The 21,921-nt window shown below is 36.7% G+C and overlaps 1 protein-coding gene across 1 annotated transcript in view; it reads right to left on the bottom strand.

The window, feature by feature from the left end:
* DLG2 (discs large MAGUK scaffold protein 2) overlaps nt 1–21,921 on the bottom strand; it is a 2,099,601-nt gene that overhangs the window by 442,809 nt on the left and 1,634,871 nt on the right. Inside the window, 1 exon segment of the mRNA XM_019643522.1 lies at nt 4,305–4,373. Coding sequence (XP_019499067.1) covers nt 4,305–4,373 — 69 coding nt within the window.

Raw genomic sequence — 21,921 nt, 5'->3', positions numbered from 1 at the left:
GTGACAATGATTGGAGGCTATATTATCTCCTATCTTATGGCCAGCTGAACACATATATCATGGACTTTAGTGTCCTGAGATTTGTAGAGAATTACTGAGGTACCCCCTTCTAAAGATTCCAGGAATGCAAAATTATTTCTACTTCAAACATTTTATTTTATATCCAGAGTTGTTTTCCATAAATAAATACAAATGTGTGTATTTAATAAGTGTTCAAAGTAGATCTTCAAACTAACCTAGGCTATAAAAATAGTTTTTGTTTGTTTTCTCAGAACACTTGGACTAAGTATACATTCAACTAGTACTTCCTGAGGTTCTAATATGTACCGGCAACTTTTACAGAAAGTTGGCGAGTCCTATGCTGTTCTCCCTTTTGGCTGAGGAGGAAACCCATGCTTAGAGGGGAAGGGTTGCAGTAACAGATGGCAGAGAGCCAGAATTGAAAACCAATTCTCTGATGCTAGAGTCAATTTTCTTCCATGATTGCAGGAAGCAGAATATTTTTCTTAGTGCTTTATTCACTAGATAGAGGCAAACTGTTTTATACCAGTTGGAACAATGGGCACAGCTGAGAATCCTGTTTTTTTGTTTGTTTTTTAGAGAAGGAGTCACTCTTGTGTTATGAAGCCAGGTTAAGGCCTTCGTATTTTGGGCTTCATTTTAGCAATGAATTAAAAGTACTGATTGTGTTGATCACAGAGGTCATTTCATTCAAGTAGAAAACAATGCAAAATGCTTAAAGAATGCTTGCTGGCAAGCTGCTAATGTGCTTTTGTGAATAAGAAGAAAGAAAAGGTTTGGAAATAGGTTTAGAAGGAAATGCCATTATTTAGCCTAGCTGGAAGAAGTCTTACTGTTAATGACCAAAATGTGGAATGACAGCTACTCAGCCAACAAAGATCTTCCTAAGCAATATGGAAGGTGAGGCAGAGACCAGTGGTAAGCTCAGCCCCCACACATTCACCTCTACCACAAACAAGGCCTCAGCCACTTACCAGGCAAGTGCCATTCTAAATGGTGGGTTATGAATTCTATTTAATGACTTCTAGGCTTAGAGTCAGTTCTAGTTCTTTATTATTTTTTACCCTGGGAGGTTCTTCCTTATGTCTAACTTAGCATGAATGTGGTTTATGAATGTCATGACCAGCTCAATCAATCCTTTCATGACACATTATAGGGGATAGAGTTGTACAGTGGAGTCAGATGTGATTTCAAACATAAGCTGTGCTACTTTCTATGTAAGTGCTCTGGGAAATTACTTAACCTCTTTGTGAATTAAAATTTAGAAAACAGGAGGCCTGGTTCATAAAACTATTTTGGAAGTAAAATCAGATAGATGGATGGATGGATAGATAGATAGATAGATAGATAGATAGATAGATAGATAGATAGATAGATAGACAGACAGATAAATGATACATCTAGTTTGCCACATAATAAGCACTCAATAAACATTAGTTTCTTTTCTCTTCCCTTGAAGGAATATCCATGGATTGGTACCATATTTATTCCGAGCAAGTTCCACATTTTGACCATAATCTCATTAAGCACCGGTGAAGTTCCCTTCCCTGTCAATATAGAGTCCTAACCCTGTCAATGTTTTCTTGATAGAATGCTGTCCACCCCTTTGTTAACTCTGGGTGTCCTTTCCTTGGCTCTTTCCACATATCTGGTTTAATGTGCAGAATTCAAAACTGATCACAGCCCTTTGGAGGATGTGACCAGCAACTGAGTTTTGTGGAAGAGTTTTTCTAAATTAGGCACTTTCTTGAAGAAGGAAATTGAGGGGAGTGGTATGCGAGGTGTGGTTGCAAGGCTGCACTGACTTGCACCGTAGATGCAGACTCGTGAACATTCATTCTCAAGTTCAATTGGGGATGTCCAGAGGCTGAAGAGGCTATTTCCTCTTGTGTGTTTAAGTCGTCTCTTTGTTTTGAACTTTCTAAGATACGTATACATGCCAGACATTTAAGGGCATTTCTTATCCTGGTCTTACATTCTTTGTTTTGCAGCTGAAGATAAGTCAATAGATAAAAAAAGGCTTAGGTTATTCTTTGGTGTATTTAATAAGCATTTAAGTATAATCTTGGTCATTAAAATATTTTTATGTAAATATTAACAAGGCAATGAAGCAGACTCAAACAATGATTTGGATTGCTTCCACAAATAATTATTACCTGTGAGTACAGGAATATGCCTCTCCAAAGTATAGTGAAAATACCAGTCTAAAATCCTTTTTTAATATAAATGAGAAATTCTCCTGCCTGATAAATTAAGTATATCTTTTGTATAAGAACAACAATTGCAACAACTACATAGCAAACACACATATAATGTCAGTACTATTATAAAAAATAATATATATGAATTTAATTCTTGAAAAAAAAAACCCTGTAAAGAAATATTTTTAGTATCATCATTTTACAGATGAGGAAACTGAGGCACAGAGAAACCAAGTAACTTGCTGTCACACAGCTACTGAGTTCCTGAGCGTGGATTTACATTTTGTGAGTCAGGTTGGATCCATGGTCTAGGTTACCTTACATATTATTACGGAACAAAATGCTATGAAATAGTGATTGAGACTGTCTTGTGTCTTTTTTTTTTTTTTAATGGAGTAGAACATGTGTTTCAATGGAGATAATGTCCTGTTGAGAAATAAGTTACTTAATTTTCCAGAGCTAAGTTCACTCACCTTCCCATGAGTCTGGGGACATTCAAGAGGTTTTCTTAGCTGAAGCCAAGAAAAGGCACTCCATGAAAACTATTTATAAAATGTATGCAGTTCCATGAAGGAAAGACTAACACCTCCCTCCCAGGTGGATGTCCACTTAGCCATGGAGTTTGTGGACTTGCCCTGTTGTTACTGAGGTTGGAGAAGAACACCAGCGGGAGAGAAGAGGAGACGGTCAGCCAGGGAGAGAGGCAGTAAGGACTATCCCTGGGAAGTTCCACCTGATGGGCAGGAAAGAAGGATGCTGCTGTTGCTCATGCCTGTAAGCCTCACATTAGAAGCTTCCGAGGACAGATGAGAAAGGGGACTATGGGCTTGTGAAGGATTATTGCAGCTTGGGCAAAGTGGTGAGCACATCAGAAGACTACAATGCACTAGCACTAAGGGTGTTTTGGAAGAGAGCTGAGTCTCCCAGGGCACCACATGGCTGGAGGAGTTATTTGAGTCAAATAGCACCAGTGCATATTTGGTTCTCTACCAACCCAGGCTACATTACCAGAGATAACTAGCAGAAAAGAGAGAGCCACAGTAGAATGGTAAAGAAAGGCTATTTCCCACTTCCTTATTTATGCCGAATACGACCAAAGGATAAGTCTAAGAGAAAGAAAGACCCAGAGGGTGGTACGAGGAAGACAGAGAGAAGATCACACCTCTATCAACTCCAGAGTACATTGGTGGAACCCAAGTCTTAATTATGTTGGAAGGAGGGACAGAGGTCTGAATTAAACATCAGATTTTAAAATAGAGGGGATTAATAAATAGTAAAGTTAGAGGTTTGACTTGAAATGCCATTAAGAAAGGTTAATTGGGAAATAGGGTTAAACAAAGCATAGTTGGTAATAGATATTGGAAAAAATAAAATACTGTAACTTTTTTACATTAACCAATTAAAAGTTCTCAATTAAACCAGTTGCAGCTATAAGGCAAGTGGAGGGAAATATCAACCCCTTCACCCCAACCTCTTCAGCTTTTATCTGATTGGAGAATTTAGAAAAATAAAATACTAAGTCCTCTCACATAAGCCTGCCCAGCCAACATCTCCATTCTCATATCCACTGCCTCACACACCCTGTGCCTTAGCACTGAATTACTCAATGGCCTTTCACAACACATGCTTGCTCACATGGTCATGTGTATGCGTATGTTCTTTCTTCTGCTCAGATTCATCTTCCTTCCAATATCTGTCAGGCAAATGCCTCTGGATGCCTCAGTTCTCAGCTCAAGAGTTATATCATCTCTGAAAGCATCCTGACCCCCTTCTCCCTCTCTCTCTGATACCCATTCTCAGCCAGGTTTCCTTCCTGAATCCTCCGTTTAATGAGTCCTCTGAAGGGAAAGCAGAAGTCTTATTTGACTTGTTCAATCTACTACATTGCACAGTGTTTGGCACATGCCATAAGCTTCATAGATATTTGCAGGGGGGGGGGGTTGTGTGAAGAGAGGGAGAGAAGAGGAGACGGAGGGAAGGAGGGAGAGTAGAAGAGAAGGAAAGAAAGGAGAACCTTTCTTTATGCTGGAAATGATGAGGCTGCACAGTTTAAGAGAAGGATCCGTATTAGTCTAATCTTACCCTTCCAGTGAGATGGCTCGTTGGAGAGTCACTGAAGGCTGGCGGGTTGCAGTGCTGTGTTGGGAATGACTGTAAGAAAAGAAAGAAAAACAAACATAGGTTATTTATTTAAAAAGTCTTCACACATGATAATCAGTCCTGTTGTCAAGAAAAGAACCAACCTTGAAAGAAATAGGTAGAGATTAAATCACTATTCTTTGGCAATAAGTAGAATCATCCTCCAAATACAACATACAACCAGATAAGGGGCTACTATTTCCACATAATTTTATTTCAATATGTATTGTCAAAAGTAATCTTTAAATAACAGGTAGACATGAAAATAAATAAACATATTTGGGAAAGGTAACATTCTTCCCCTTGAAATAAGACAATATAGAACATAAAAACAAATTTCATTATGATGCAATGTATTATTTTTCTTAATGCAGAATATTTTTTCCAAGCAAAATTTTAAAAAGAGTGAATTTGCAAATTGGAGTTGTATTTAACTAGTACAAATTTATTGGTTCAAATTTGTAACACTTAATTGTACAATTAATCATTAACAATTCAGCTGTTGAACGAACACAAAAACTTGAAAAATGGGACTTCCAGTTGCATATCAACCTTAGAAGTTAATGTAATTCATACTTTGTTTTGGGTGCATGGTAACAAGAAAGGATTAATTTTACAGATAAGTGGTTGCAACAAAAATTATAATATCTAACATTTATTGAGCGTTTATATTTATTGATCACTTTTCTAAGTCTATATGTTTACACCTTTTATATCTCACAACCCTATGAAGTATGTACTGTCCCACTTAACAGATGAGGAAAATAAGGTACAGAGACATTTAGAAACTTACCTAAAGTCATGTGGTAAATACCTGTGCGTGAAATGCCATCTAGATGTGTCTGATTCTAGAGCCATTATTCTTAACCATCGTATCATACTACCTCCCAAATGGTAACAATTTTCCAGGTTTGTAAGAATTTGCTTTGCAATCTCAGAGTACTCTTCAGTTAGAAAGAGATAAAGGGACATTTTCATCTGAGATATGCACAGTGAAAATCCAACGGCAAAAAAGCATGCATTGTGGGTTTTCTATGTGTTAAAATGTATGATAAAACATATTTCAATGTGTAATTTTAATTTGTAGCATTAGTTTAACACATTAGTTGTAATATTAGTTACATATACATGTAGTATATGAAGGTGTATATGTAAAGATATATTTATAAAGAGAACTCGAGTCAAATGCTTGCAGAACATTACGCTCCTTTGTACAGCTCTAGGATTTCTCAGCATATACTCTGAAAACACTGACATGGTCACAGAAAGCCAAGCTGTAGACTGCAGATTATGATTTATAACCTTGGTCATTAGGTGTGAGAAGAGGTGGCTCTCCGTGAATAGCATTTAGTTGTGACAGGGATGGCATTTATTGGATGTCGAGAGGGTGGAATTTTGGGTCTGCAGCTAAACCCTAGAGAATGATCTTCAAGTTAAGCGTATGGTGGCCCTTGTTTCCTGGCACCCCTCACAGTGCCAGCACCACACATGTTTACTGGACATGTTTTGATTGACCAGTTGAAAAGAAGCACAACGTTTAGGGGCTGGACCAAGTAGCCAGACTGCCTGAGTTCAAATCCCAGCTCCACAACATATCCCAATGTGCCCCTGAACAAGTTACTTAAAGCTCTGTATGTCCGCTTCTCATCTGTAAGGCTGGCATATAGTAGTACCTTCCTCATAGGGTTGTTATCATGATTCAATGAATTAGGTATTTTGAACAGTACCCATTACATGGTAATAAAAACTACCTAAGTGTTTGTTAAATAAGTAAACTGATATGATTTAGCAGTGTGTACTTTGAGATGTTTGGTATTAAATAAAAATTATTATTTAGATCACTTCAGTTAGCCATATAGTCAATGCCACAAGGTGTATATTTCTGAGTATAACATAACTTTGGTGATCGACATTAAATTTAAATATATTTTCTATTGCAAAAACACTATGAAATTAATAGCAATCAAAATAAGAAAAAAAAATTGCCCATAATTCTATTACCTTATCTCAGACTTTACAGAATTATCTAATTTAATTCTTGCAGTTGTCCTGTAAGATAGGTATGAGTCTCCCCATTTTATGTATAAGAAAACAAAACACATAGAACTTAAATAACTTGTCAGAAATCAACAGCTTGCAAATGTGGAGCCAAACTGTGTTGCCTTTCAGACAGGTGAAATCAAAGCTCTGTGATTAGTCCTTGCAGAGGACCCAACACATTCAATTAGGAAATGCTGAACTCTTACTAAGGATCACTGACAGTATTTTTTTTCCCCAAAATACAATCCATTATTTTCACTGTGTATGTCAAATTTACATGTCAACTGCTTTTGAAGACCTTTTTTCATGAAATTATTTAATAGAGGGATTTCTCTGTGCTATCCATACCACCTCATTAGCGAGCCCTGGACATTTATGAGGATTTAAGTGGCCATGAATGGTGGGTGAGTCAAATGAGGATGAGGAAGGCTCAGCACCATGTCATAGCGCTGAGGCTGGAGAAGTTCCTGTCACCCAGTAGAAAACCAACCTGTACTTAGGTAGCTAGTCTGACGTGTCAAATCAGGTAACTGTGGAGGTAAATCTTGCCAAGACTTTTTAAGTCTCAGAGAGAGGTAATAGCCTTATTGCCTTTCTAAATCATGCTGTCATTGAATAACATTGATCCAGAGACCAGTAGAGTTTTTTTTTCCAGCAATTCACTGATTTTTCAAGAGTAAGACTCCCTAGCTGCTGCCTAAGAAAATGACATTTGAGTGGTGTTGAAACATGTATGCCTCCTGCTCTGTTAAATTAAATTTTTTTGAACATCTGAATTGAAATTGTTTTATTACACATGGAACACAAAGGTCCTAGCTGGTGGTGACAAATGGCTTTTTAATTTTCTCTTTGTCTTAAAGCAATGAGACAAGATAAATGGTCTTTCCAAAATGTTGTAATGTTGAAAATGTTCTCTTACTATTGCATTGTGCTGTACACCTGAAACTAATAATAACAATAATAATAATAATAATAATAATAATAAAAGACACTATCTTAATGAAGAGCACTGAAAATATTGTGTGTGTGTGTGTGTGTGTGTGTGTGTGTGTGTGTGTGTGTCTTTGATTAACAAACTGGTGACAAATTTATTTAAGATGCCTTGTCAAGTCCCATCCCTCACTAAAATACATCCTGGTGTGTTCTCAATATTCTATTTTGTTCTTTGCTGACATTTCTGAAGAACTTGCATCTCTCCTCGTCATATTTAACTCTTCACCTTTCTCTTGAACACCTGTATCCATAATTTATCTGCTCTCTTAATATCTATTTTTTCTCTTTTTCTGTCTACTTTCCCTCTCTTCAAGTACATGCGTTAAATTGCCACTATTCTTAAAATGAAGAGTATGTCTTCTTGGATATCGAATCAATATCTCAAATGCAACATAACCAAAATATCACCACCTCCCTCCATGAGGCTGGATATTCCTCCTGTTGTTTCACTGATACTTAACATGAGTTGTGTTATGTAATTATTTATAGATTCTGTTTACGCCCACCCAATGTTAATTGGGCACTTACTACATACCAGGGATTATGTTAGATGCTTGGGATGACTCTTTGATTGATTAATAGTGTCATACTCAATAAATGCCTGATAATAAAGAAGATGGTGAAATCAAATAAACCATCTGGTACTTTTTCATATGGGGAATATTTTTCAATTAATCTCTAGGAATATTTGATAGACTGATACACAAACCATCTAAGATGGATTTGGAAGGATGTATAAGTAACTTAAATGGTGGAGAAGGACAAGAGGCTTTCTGAGATGCTAGAAGAGTATGATGATCAAGGTCATGGAGGGTGAAAAGTATGTGTTGTTCTCCGAGAATCAGAGTGTTTGGCTTGGCCGAGCAGGGCCGGGAATGAGGTCAGAAAGCTAACGAGGTGTGGATCATGGGGGGCAGTGAAACCACCTCAAGAGGTCTGGACCTTGTCTTGGGGGCAATAGAGAGCTCTCCAAGGCTGCTAAGTGGGAGTGGGGAGGAGGATCAGGATTGTAAATTCTACAACTCAGAAGGGAAAATCTGAAAATACTGTGGACAATGGAAGGAAAAGGAGGAAATCTACAGGCAGGGAGGCTAATGGGAAGCCATCATGATGGAGAAAAGAAATAAATGCCTAAACTTGGATAATGGCAGTAGGGAGTAAGAAAAGGAGACACATTTAACACATTTGGAGGTAAAATATATAAGAATGAATACGAAGATGTTTTAGAGAGGGCAGTTTGATCTCCTGAATTGATTTTAGAGATCTGGATGGGTGGACATTTCTTCTGGAAGTTAAAAGCTCCTAGATAGAAGAAACCTGCTCTTCCCAGAGTGTAGATGTAGTTGTGTTCTCTTCTAGAACTTCCAAACAAGCCTTCAAAAGTAGATTGACTTTGGTGTTAGAAGGGTGTGGTGGTGATAAAGAAATGAATTGCGTTCTATCACTGACTGAGAGGATGACTACACTGTTAACAGAACCAAATAGTACATGAGTGTACAGTTAAGTACATGTATAGATAGAAAAATATAATTGAGTTTGGTTTTGTACAAGAATGCTTGATGTGTCTATTACACATGTAGAAAATATAATCTACATTGGAGCAGCTATAACTATTGCCAAGTTCTTCCTTCTTTTGGTGTAACACACATCTGTACATAGTACCCACTGAATGACAGATATTCCTCGCATTGTCTGTGTGTTAAGTGCTAATGAATTGACTCCAACTCCTGGAGACCCTACGAATAAGATCCACAACATCCTGTCTTTAACTGCCCTGATCAGATCCTGTAGACACATGCCTATGGCTTATTTTATAGTCAGTCATCTCATATTTAGCCTTCCTCTTTTCCTCTTTGCATCTTTTACTCCTCAAATAAACATTCATAACACTTTTGTTTTTTTCTTTATGAGATGGTTACAAAATTCCTACCTATATTTTTCTTTATACTCTTAAATTTTCCTTTTAATTATTATTTAAATTGCAGACCTTTGAAATGAATTCAGAGTTCCAGGTATGTCAAATCAGGGCCAGATGCCGTGAGATGCTGACTTTCCTCCACCTGGATTCTATGTTCTTCCCAGAGCAGCCGAAGATAACATGGACTTTTAACATACATTGAATTGAATTATTAAGTTTAGGGTCAAGCTTACCTCTCATACATTTCTGACATCAAATGATTCAAAATCAAATATATCATGTACTTGTACAGTGGATTTTTGGAAACTCAATATAGTTATTAATATCCACCCTTCTCAAGTTTAAGGTATTGAGTTGATCTAGTTTCATAGTTTGTTAAGCTAACATTAGATCAACTCTATAAGTATTTATTGAGCATCTAAGATGTGCTAGCCATTATAAAACTTCACTCTTTCATCAAGTATTGTATCATCTTCACATACAGTAAGTGCTTTTTACATTTTCATGCAAGTTATTAATTACAATAAGAGACAAGAATGATGCATTGCAGCAAATCATCACAGATTTTCCTCAAGTTTAATAGTTAGCCCACAAGTTTCACTACTGAGTGTTCTTAATCAGCCTGTTTTTACAGCTTAACCAGTCCTCTCCATCCCCTCAGTGACAAGCTGACTGATGCCCACAGAAAGTGGAGTGCTCATGGCCCATTTATTTCTATTCCTTTCATGGACTTGTATGCTAAAAATCAGTTGTAATTGTTCTCAAATCTGTTTACTTCTATTTTACTCATTTTTATAATAATGTAATTTAATTGAATGTTACAACAATGAAATATGAGTGTGTAAAAAATAATTGTTTATATCAAGAGCAAATTAACTAACCTAGAAAGATGTAATTATTTTATGTGATTAAAAATATTGCTGCCAGATTAGGTGTGAGAGAGACTGTAAAAGTCAGAAAATAATTATAAAATGTGAAATTTTCCCTTAGTTTACTTTTGATACTCATCTAAACTAGAAAGCATGGATGATAAATTAAGGGTATGCTTTATGCAGGAAAAATGAAGTAGAACCTCATAAAAAATGGGCCTCAGGTTTCTGGCCTTTCAAATCAATTTGGTGTACCAAACATTTTAGAGCAATTAATGGACAACTTAGATGTTGGAAAATAATGTCATAAAAACTGTGGCCAGAGGTTAACAATGCTAGAGAAAATCTTAATGCTCCCATATAAAAAAAAGATAAAGAACACAATTTATTAACTGATCTCTGATAAATTAAAAGTTCTGTTAATTTAAGAGAGACAATATATAACATTGAACTAATAAAGATGACTTGTTGGAAACTGAAATTGTGGACAATGAAGAAATCATGCATTACGGGACAAATACATGGATCTAGATATGAATAAAAATATTGGATCGAATCCACGGCCCTAAATTTCTCATGTCATAGCCAAAGATGCTAGAAATGTGGCTTTAGGTTGAACAGCTTCAATCAATAGTCAATGCATGGTAACAACAACAGCAAAAAAGAATATTAGAGGGCTTGATTAGGAGAAATCCCATTTCTTCTTTTAAATACCACAAAATCATTGATTTTATTGTGCTGCCATACAGTTGCATATTTTTTAAGTTAAAGTGAAATAATTAAGGAATTTAAGTATTTTTTTCTTAAATGACTGTTGTATCCAATCTTTTGACTAATGAAACAATAACTGGTTCTGACTGTGTGGGTTATAAGAAGTTCTATTGTATAAATATCTAATAGGGTTATTACCTAGATATTAGTCCTCTCCTTACCTTTAAGAATATCATGGGGAGACCTTAGCATCTTCTTAGATTGGACAGCTACAGAGGTTACATAGCACAGCCAGAATGGGTTTAAAGTGAGAACAGAACACAGACCCAATTCCCCCCATGGTTTTTCCTTGTCCCATGCCACTGTCACTCATATTCTCTGTGACAACAGTTCAGTAATGAACATGAAAGCCCAAACGTTGGCCATTCTAAAGATCCTTATCATCACTGTTAAGTAGCTGGAAGACTCTGAAGGTGTACTTCAAATGCTATGACAAATTTATATGACACATTCTTTGCTTAAAGCAATAATGAGAGATTCCAGTATTGTGCCCTCTAGGCTGAACCAAACGTCTTGTGACTGGTCTCAAAGACTGGAACATCAGGAGTAAAATGTCGTGTTTCAATACAGAAGGCACTTTCCTGCCTTCATTCATTTTGTTTTTGGATGGCTGATTGCACATCATTCTTCTTGACTTCACAGTATACAAGCTGCGTCTCGTGAGGTAATGTATTAATATGAACATCTATCCAGAAGCTCATCCCACACAGGCTATTCTTCACAAGGAAAGTGAAAAATTGAATTTACAATAGCTTAAATCAAGTGTCAGCTAGTGCCATGAATACAGTTACTTCAAAAAGCAAAACCGAATTTTACATGAACTACAGACAAATACTACAGAATGCACCAACAATTAGAGAATTTGGAATGGGAAGACTTTTGTATACCATTTGGGGTTTTAGGCATTTAACTGATATCCTGGATATCCCTTCATTTTACATAGTGAACATGTTTTTCAGGATAACATGTTCTGGTATTTATTCTTTGGGAAACAGAGTTATATAGAAAAAAGAGCAGAAATCTAAAAGTCAGAAATGTGGGTTTTCTTACTGTACTCCCAATGAGAGCTCAATGGCCTTAGATAAGTCATCTCGCTTGCCTTGTTTTGATTTTTTCTTCAGTTTGACTAGGAAACAATTGTTCCTGCCCTCCATACTTACTTTACTGAGTACTGATGGGAAACAGTATAGACGCTCCTCGACTTACAATGGTGTTATGTTCTGAAAAACCCATTGTAAGCTGAAAAAACTGAAGGTCAAAAATGCATTTAATACACCTAACCTCCCGAACACTGTAGCTTAGCATAGCTTATTTTAAACATGCTCAGAACACTTATGTTAACCTACAGTTGGGGAAAATCATCTAATGCAATAAATAATATACTGTAGAGCATCAGTTGTTTACTCTTGTGATTGCATGCCTGACTGGGAGTTTGCAGCTCTCTGCCTCTGCCCAGCATCACAAGAGAGTACCTTACTGCATATTGCTTGCCTTGAAGAAAATAAAAATTCAGAATTTGAAGTATGGTTTCTACTGAATGAGTATCACTCTCATACCGTCATAAAGTTGAATAATCATAAGTTGAATCATCGGGGACCATTCAAACTGTGACGGGGAAGGAACACAAGCTTGGGAGTTGATGGCCTTGGGTTAGGGAATGCTTACCTTTCCCAATTAGGTATCTAACAACCTCAAAAACCGAGCACTCTAATCTCTATGCCTGTCGTCAGTATAACATAGATAACAGTGCCTTCTTACAGATTGCTCTAAAGGGAAATATAAAGCAACACATGTGAAAGAAATTTTGTAAAGTGTGAAGCGTGGGGAATAGCAAATGGAAATAACTTTTCAGGGAGGCAGTGTGATTTGGTCGTAATGTGTCTGAAGCTAGTGACCTGAATTTGAACTAAGCAATGGGCCTAAGGAAGGAAAATATGGCTAGTGCTAAGAAATATCAAGGAAATCGAGTCTACAGGATTTGGCAATTGTAGGTAGTGGGTGAGCGATGAGTCTAGGACAGCAGTTGGCAAACTGCGGCTTGTGAGCCACATGCGGCCCTTTGGGTAGGTTCATCTCAAAAGTTTGCCGACCCCTGGAAGAGCCAATCCTGTCCCTCACAACAATCTAAAATTATTCGAGAGCCATAAATATATTTTTACATAATCACCATTATGTGAATAATATCCTTTAAAAATTTTATAAATGAAACTGTGATAGTTTTATTTATTTATTTTTTTTTTAGCTGAGCCATCCTGCCACCTGTTGGCAGCTCAGCAGCAGCTCAGCTCAGGCTGGGAATTGAACCACTGTTGCTCAGAGCTCAAACTCTTGAGCGAGCTCTTAACCAACTGAGCCACCTGGCCGGCCCTGATAGTTTTATTTTTATTTTCAATTTTACTTCAGAGCCTGTGGCTTGTGAGCCACAGTTTGCTGACCCCTGGCGGCTCTTCCATCTCAAAAGTTTGTCGACCCCTGGCCTGGTCAAGGACAACTTCCTTGTTTCTGGTTGGGTGACTGGGTCAATGATGGTACTTTGTACTAGAAAAAAATAGAACACAACAGATTTCGGGAGAATATAATTATTTTAATATCGTATGTGGTGAGTTTGGGGAACCTATGTGACATCAAGATAGTGACATCTCATAAGATACTTAGATATCGAAGTCTAATTTCAGTAGACAGCTCTGGTATGAAAGAGTACATTTTGGAGTCAACATAGGATAGGTGCATTTGAAGTCATGGGTATTCCTAGAAAGGCTGTGATAAAAAAAATTAAAAGCTGAGATGGAGACCTGGAGCTATCCAAGATTATAAGATGTGTAGAGAAAGCTAAGCCTGGAAAGAAAACTAAAAAAGAGTGAGGGGAGAAGTAGGAGGAAAACCAATAAAATATGGTAATGTAAGCTAACAATGGGAACAGGGAGTTTCAAGGAGTATTTGGTCAACCATTACCAGACTTTAAAGTGCTTAAATATGAAACTGGGAAAACTGGTCACTGGAGTTTGGATTATATTCTATAGGCAAAGAGGATGTCAAGAACAATTTTAAGTAATATTAAAAACACAGCCACTTTTGCAGTTTAGTACGAGCCCTTATCCCGAGGGATATAAAGCAACTGGTAAAGGGTTAGAGACAGCCAAGGGGCTATAAGAGGAAGCACGGTCTTAAGCAGACTTGGTATGAATACCAAAGCTTTCTGTCCTAGCATTACCAGAGGCCAGTTAGAGAACCTTTATGTAGAGCAAATGGAATTATTACCATTCCTGTGGCGAACCAGTGTAGACACCAGGGGGAAAAAAATGGAGACTTGCCTCCTATCATGTTGTTGAATTCTATTTTTAATAAAGAATTTCTCTTATTCCACAATTTATATTCCTTATTGATTTTCAGGCAGATAGAACATCCAAATAAATGTGGGTTGCTTGGTTTGGTGGAATCTATTAATTTGTATGAGTGGAAAAGCCCAAACATCTAGAGAAAAGGAAGTTGTTTCTCTTGATATATGGGGTCTGAATCCTCTTCACAATGGTCACTATAGAGAAGTCATCACCATCTTTGCATTAGTAAGTGAAATAAGTAAAGGATAATTGTACATTTCCTGCCATTCTTTACCATTCATGCTTCCAAGGTAAGAATTGCCTTCTCTGGTAGTCAACCTGGGTTGAATATGTTCAAGGTAGCCATGTGGTCATTTGTTCAGCTGAGCTTCTACTTATCACCAGAACTAAAAACCTGGATATAAAAACCCAACATGATAAAATGAGATGCTTTCTAAGTCTGTTAATGTGGTTCTTTAATTTAGTCCAGTGAAGTGAAACTAGGTGCCAGCAGCAAACTTTCTGTTTAAATAAATGCTCTTTCCTTGGGGATTAATTTCCAGCACAAAGCAATGTCTTCTTTTTAAATTTTTGTTGCTCTGAAAAGCATAGATAATATTTAACATCCATAGTCACTGGGCTATCGATATAACAGAAACACCAAATGAAAAATATCAATTTAAGGAAAGCATAAAAACATTAAAATGATTTGTCTTTGGATCTTAATGACAAGCTTCCAAAGGAAGGAAACTGAATATTTATTCTCATTAATAAAAAATGACTACCTCTTAACTAAATTGGATGCAAGTTACAACTCTGTGAAGATGCAAGTGAAAGATTTGAAAGGGCATAAGAGTAAAATTTTTAAGTCTATAATAGTTTTCTTCTTCACATTTCTTAAGATTTGCAAAGAATTTAAAAAGTCATGTCTTCACAAGAGGCCAAAAGTACTAGCATAGTTCATTAACATATTAGAAAGCTCAGACATCAATTCTCCATACCTCAGTTTTCCAATTGCCACATCAGCCAATACCCAGTCAATAACACCCACAAAATGCAAAGCACTGTTCCTGATGTAATGAAGAAAAGAATAAAGGCTAAAGCGAAGACTATTATCTTCAAACATTTATAATGCAACCTGGGAGAAAGGACATTCAACCACTCAATCCAATTCATTCTCTCTTAGTCTGCCTTTTGGTAAGTAGCAGCAATGCCCATCCAGTTGTTCAGTCTAAAAACCTTGGCATTTTCATTGATTCTTCACTTCCAACCATCACACCAACCTTTATATTTCACGGTCAATTCATTAAAAAGTCCTTTGTTTCTACCACAACAATGGACCCCACCTCTTCAGGGCTACCATCCTAATGGAGCCAACACCTTCTCTCTGGGTTTCCTTGCAACTGGTTTTCCTCCTGTCCTTCTATCACTTCTCAAAGCGGCCTGTGAAGAGGTTTTTTTAAAGCATAAAATCAATTTATGTTGCCCCTTGCTGATAGAACACTTTCCAAAGACTTCCCATCACAGTTAGAATACAATTCCCAGTTGCTTCCCGGGGTCACTGCCCACCTTTCAGTGTTCATTGCTCACCACTCTGTGCATCACTCCCCAAGGCCCAGCCCTCCTGGCCTGCTTTCTGACACTCTTTCCTCTCTAAGGACATCTGCATTAACTGCTTTGCCCCTAGATTGTCTCTTGGACAGCTTCTGCTCATTCCGATCTCAACTAACAGGTTACTTCCCCAGAGAAGCCTTCGCTGGTGTTCCAGCTAAAGGCACTCCACTCTCTCAGACAATAAAAGCTCCTTACATTATTTCCTCCATAGCACTTGCTCTTAATACTCACTAAAATCAACTGTTTATTGATTCATTTTTGTGTTCACTGACATCCTTTCTCTTTGAGAATATTGCTTCCATGAGTAGGAACAAGGGGAAAAAACACTATTGTTTTGATTACTGAATGAAAGATAGGACAAGAAAGGCCTATGAACTCACACTTAGCTTAGCTGCATTCGGTTAGGTAATCTTATTAACTCATTCAGGATTCTTTCATGCTATGATTTAAATCAAAGGTCATTATTTTAATATCACCTAACTCATGCTGTGCATCTTGCTGAAGTAATGCCTTCTTAGACTTCATTTTTTTTTTAACCTTAGTTTTTTGAAATACCTAAGAATAATGTGTTGACTTAATTGCTGAGGGACGATCCAGTCAAAACTTGTTGGGGATTATTATGCTCCCCAATTTAAGGTCACATCTTAGATTGAGCATGCCACTGATTTGTAAATGTGGCAAAACCAAATTATCCACCTCCAAATTTTATGAAGATATAGCCTCATTCATCTTTACACCCATTCGACCAACATTTACTAAGCACCATGTATGGGCCAGGCAACAATCCATTCCACAATTCACTTTACTTAATTCTCTACCTTATATTTACTAAATTATTCTCCTTTTTGCTTTGTTATAACATCCCACATTCAAGAATCAACATGTCCGTATTCACTAACAGTCAGGACCATGCTACACAGTATGAGAAATTCAAACAGGAGACAAGCCCAGTTTGTGCCCTCAAGGATCTTATAGTTTACATAGAGAGATGGGCAAGTGATCAACTAATCAGCTAAAGGGGAAAAAAGGGGGAGTGAAAATACACTGGGCACTATCATAGAGGAGACATCACTCTGGTCTAGAAGTTTATAGAGGTCCAGAAATAAAGAAGGTGGGGGAGGAAAATGACACATTTTTTAAAAGAATTTTTGTTGTTGTTTGCTTACCCTAAAATTTTGAGACAGCATCACCTTTGATTTTTCTTTTTTTGTTTTTTGTATTTTACTTGTAGGGTTTCAAATTTCTAAATATCCCAATAGGATCAGTTTAGGAATAAGACAAGTTATACGTATGTATGCAAGTACTGCATACATATCTGTACTAGAAAACATGATCCCTAAGAACCATTTTTTAACTTAACACAGCAGCAGAAATATTCATTAAGTAAGTAGAACTTAGAATCAGGAGTCATTTCCACATGTCTTTTATTTTGAGAAAGCGTTAGTCATTTTCTTGGTAGAGGGACCCTCAAACATGACATTTGATAACTGGGTAAAACTTCAAAGGAAGCACTAAGATGACCTCAAGAACCACATTCCTGCTCCTGCTCTTGGCCCAGACTGCTGCTGTTCATTCTTCAGGACCTCATCTCATGTTGACCCAGCTTGGAAACCTTTTCTAACCTCAGCTTTGTTTCCCCTGCACCTGGGCATGCACTTATCAAGGCACTTCCCACACCATAGTAAAGCACTATTTTAAAAATGGCTGCTACCCGAGCTGGACTGTGAGCTCCCTGAAGGCAGCAACAATGGTGCCTTAACCATTGTAGCCCCTACTTCAGGGCAACGCAGGTTCCATCTGTTTAACTGAGCACTGTAATGCTTGTTATGCTGCATCCACAGGGATCCCAAAGCAAAAGTATTCAATTTTCTCAAACAAAAGCATTTGGGGCTGCATTTAATGGAACCAAATAAATATACCAGGGGTGGTCTAGGTATAGAACACCCTTGACAAAAGTGGAAAATGAAAATATACTCCTCGTAGAAGATCCCAAATTCATGAAAAAGGACAATGCAAATATGGAAGGAATCTATCTATTGCTAAAGAACACAACAGTGAATCTTAATTTTGGAATAAAATATGTGGTGGAATTTAATATATGAAAATGACAATAAATGAATTCTCCACTCCAATAAACTTGTGTCTTATTGGAAACACTGAGTTGAAATGGCAGTCCTAACAGTTACAGAGATACAAGATTTAAGCAATCGGCCATGGCAGGGCGTTATGGGGGTTTACTGCTGCTGTTCATGGCTGGTGCTGCTTAAACAAGGCTCAGTGTCATCAGTGCAAACAGGAATGAAATTACAGAATCCCGATCTGCCCACATGGAGATGCTCTCTGTCATTACAGTCAACTGTCATTTTAAAGTTCGTTTTGTGAAAGATAGAACAGCCATATTTGCTTTGAACAAAAAAAAAAAGAAAAAGAAAAAGAAAAAAAAATAATAATTTGGCCCCATAAAGATTTCTTAATATATCCTCTAACTACTGGTGGTTTTTCATGAATTAATGCATATTAAAAATACAAAAATTAATCCAGAAAAGGCAAATTTGTAGACATAAATTAGACTTAAATATATAAAATAAATAATTGCCTGGGGCTAGATTAGGAGTGGGAATTAATTGTATATGGGCATGAGGGATCTAATTGGGGGCATGAAAATGTTCTAAAACTGATTTATGGTAATGATGACATGACTAAAGTTACTAAAATTTATTGAATTATATACTTGAAATGGGTGAAGTTTATGATATGCAAATTATACCTCATGAAATTATTTTTCAAAACTTTGGGGCAAAATGAAAACCTTGAAAAGTATAACCCAAGATAGATAGATAGATAGTCATGATGTGTCACTAAGCACTTATTGTTGTATTTTTTTGAACTTTAATTTCTAGGATATTTACCAAAGTTTTAATCTGATCCCACACAAGCAGAAAGCATTACCTTTTACAGAGGGCTGGCCAGTTGACAATGACATTCATGTTTAGTCATGCTTTTATCTTGCCTTGAAATCAGAGAAGTGATTTGTTCAGAGGATTTGCAAATTACAGACCACTAGGGTTAAGTTTAATATGATGGGGCGGGCATCCACAAGGATGTGGTGATTTTAGCTGCTGCCCGGCCTTTGGTCAATTCCTTATATTTGGGCCACAGATGATTTACAAATGTTGTTTTTGAAGTTCTGTGACATGGAAAAATATTATCAAACAAGCAAATGAGAAAACAAACAAAACTAAAAAGCACAGATTCAAAGGGAAGGACATAAATGTTCCCTGAGGAGATAATGTTTTGTTTTTCCATTCTGTTAACTACCTCTTTGAATATAAACTGATATTTAAGTAAAACCACCAGGCCCCAAATTGTATCTTATTTAAAGTATTCAAAATATTGATTTTTGCTTCAAATTTCTATTTCTTTGAGCCTCTACTCTCCAAATCAGCGTTTAAATTCTACTTGAAGATTAAAATACTATTTGTCATTATAGAGAGCAAAAGGAGCAATTTGTTTTTCCAGGTCATTCTCAACAAAGGAGAGGCTAAATTATTTCTCAAATGATTTACCCATTGATTTTATTCCACAAATATTTAACGCATGCCTAATATGTGCCAATTATTAATACTATGTAGGTCCTAGAGATAAAGCACTGAATAAAATGAAACATATTCCCTTCCTCATTCAGCTTAGAATCTCATGGTGGAAGTGGGTAGGGTGTAAAAACAAAATAGTAATTAAACCAGCTCCTACTTATTAAAAATTTACTGTCTAAGCACTTTGCTAATTGCTTTGCATACATTATTTCATTTAATTCTCTTAAGGTTGTATTACCCCCGTTTTACAGATGAAGAAACTGAGGCTCAGAGAGGTAAATGCTTTGTCTCCAGCTACAAAAACTAGTAAAACATAAGGTTCTCCTCCAGTCTCTCAAGATTCAAACCCTGTACCTTTAAATACTAAAATATTGTCTATAGAAAGGGCCCTGAGAACTATTGGTTAAATAATGACAGCCCTCAGGATTTGCAGATAAAAGTACTCTTTAGGATTTACAAGAAATAATGGATATGTGTGCTTCAATTTGAGAATATTTGGTTGAATCAATCACAAATTATAAATTATACATTATATATATATACACACATTTATAAATATAGTTGCATATATCATATTCATATATATAATATTCATATATGTATGTATATATATACATATATACTGTATATATAAATATAGAAATGCCTCTCTTATCTTCATGTAAATAAGAATTTCTATCCTTTCAAGAAAGCTATAAATGAGTGATTTCCTCAGGCTACAGAGTGTCAGTTAATATTTTGTGTTTAAAATTGTAAGCTGTGATTTTATTTTATACAGACCCATAGATAAAAAAGTCATAATGACATTTTGTGTCATTTGTTATAAGCTTACTGATGATGGAGAATTTTTCTTTTATAAACTTTCAGGAGCTTGTGCTCACACTGATCAAGTGAATTGAAGAACGTCGCCTTTTCTCCTTTCTCTTTTCATTTTTTCTTATTATTTTCCATAAGATGCTGTTTTAAAAATAAATCTCATAGATAAGAGTGTTTTCCCCAACAATCAACTTGAATTTCTCTGGCTTAATTTTCTCCAATTACTTCTACATTAGTGTGACATGACTTATCTACTGCTACCTTGGCTAAATAAAGCTTGTCTTTTCCTGATGCTAATACCTTTCAAACGTTTACAGGCTGATAATAAAGTTCTATTAATTTTGCTATTTCATCAAGCTTCACTTATGTACTTCTTTTCATACCCCTCCACAAAGTCTGAAGAAATATAAATGTAGTATAATAGTGTCTCAACTTTTATCTTAACAACCTTATCAAGTCTCACAAGTATGAGAGCTTCCCTGTTTTGACAGATGAGGATTAAACAGCGTACCTCCCACTGCCAATTGTCAGATGGTTGTATTTACGCACTGAGGGGAGTATTTTTTTATATAGAATGAATTTTTTATATAGGGTATTGTCAAGTTAAATCATTTGGTAAAGTAGTGCCCAGAGTGTCTTTGAATACATGGCTGACTCTTATCGCCAACTCTGGGCCAGGGAAAATGGTCAGCAAGGGCACAGCTATCAAGCCTCAGACCTTCTTGGTAACTTTGTACTCCTGGCTGGCACCAGTTTCGTTTCCCAAAAAGGGACTGTACTGGTGCTAAGTAGAGCACTTTGAGCTTGTCTCAGACCAACATCCTAATCTGTTGGGCTCCCAGGCTGGAAAGCTCAGTATGCTGGGTTCCTCCTCCCCCGTCATTTTCTGAATTGTGAAGTGGTATTTGTTCTAGCTCTAGGACATTTTCACATTGGCCTCTATCTCACAACACCCCAGTTATCCCTATAGTGTCGCAAAGTACAAAGTCAGAAGACCTGGATTTGATTCAGACTCTACCACCAAAAAGCTGGGTAACCTTGGAAGTCCACTTAATTAAGTCTCAGTTTTCTCATCCAGAGAATGAAAACAGTACTTCACAGGATTTATCAAAGGTAATGTATGTAGAGTAGGTACTAAGTTAATTGCTAAATATTATTACTATTAATACTTTCATTAAGTAACCTCACTCTTTCAAGTCTTTTTTGTCCCTCCAATTACTTCTTTCAGTTTCTATCAAAGTAATGTTGCAAAACCCTAATTCAATGATGTAATTCAAAAGCCTTCCATGGCCCACCTGTTTAGCCCCATTTCCTTCTGCATACTCTTGATATATTCACTCTGGGCTACTCAGCATTTCTCAAACATTTCATGTTTTTTCATGCAATTAGGCATTTGTATATGGTTTCCCTCATCCTGGAATGTCTTCCTCCCACCTCCTATTTCTTGCCATAGATATTCAAGCTGTAATACCCACCATGAATTACCAGCCTTCATTGAAAATACAACTCTGGAGGGTTCATTTGATGATAAACTTGTAATGAATCAAAAGTGTTATGCAAATACAGAAACTGGTCTTGGCCTACCTTAATAAAGGGGGCATCAGGAGAAGGGGAGGGAACAGTTGCATT

Source organism: Hipposideros armiger, unplaced genomic scaffold (assembly GCF_001890085.2).
Source record: "Hipposideros armiger isolate ML-2016 unplaced genomic scaffold, ASM189008v1 scaffold_79, whole genome shotgun sequence".
In the NCBI taxonomy this organism is placed as follows: domain Eukaryota; kingdom Metazoa; phylum Chordata; class Mammalia; order Chiroptera; family Hipposideridae; genus Hipposideros; species Hipposideros armiger.
Note: the sequence above shows the minus strand (reverse complement) of the source record. Positions and strands in the feature narration are given on the sequence as shown.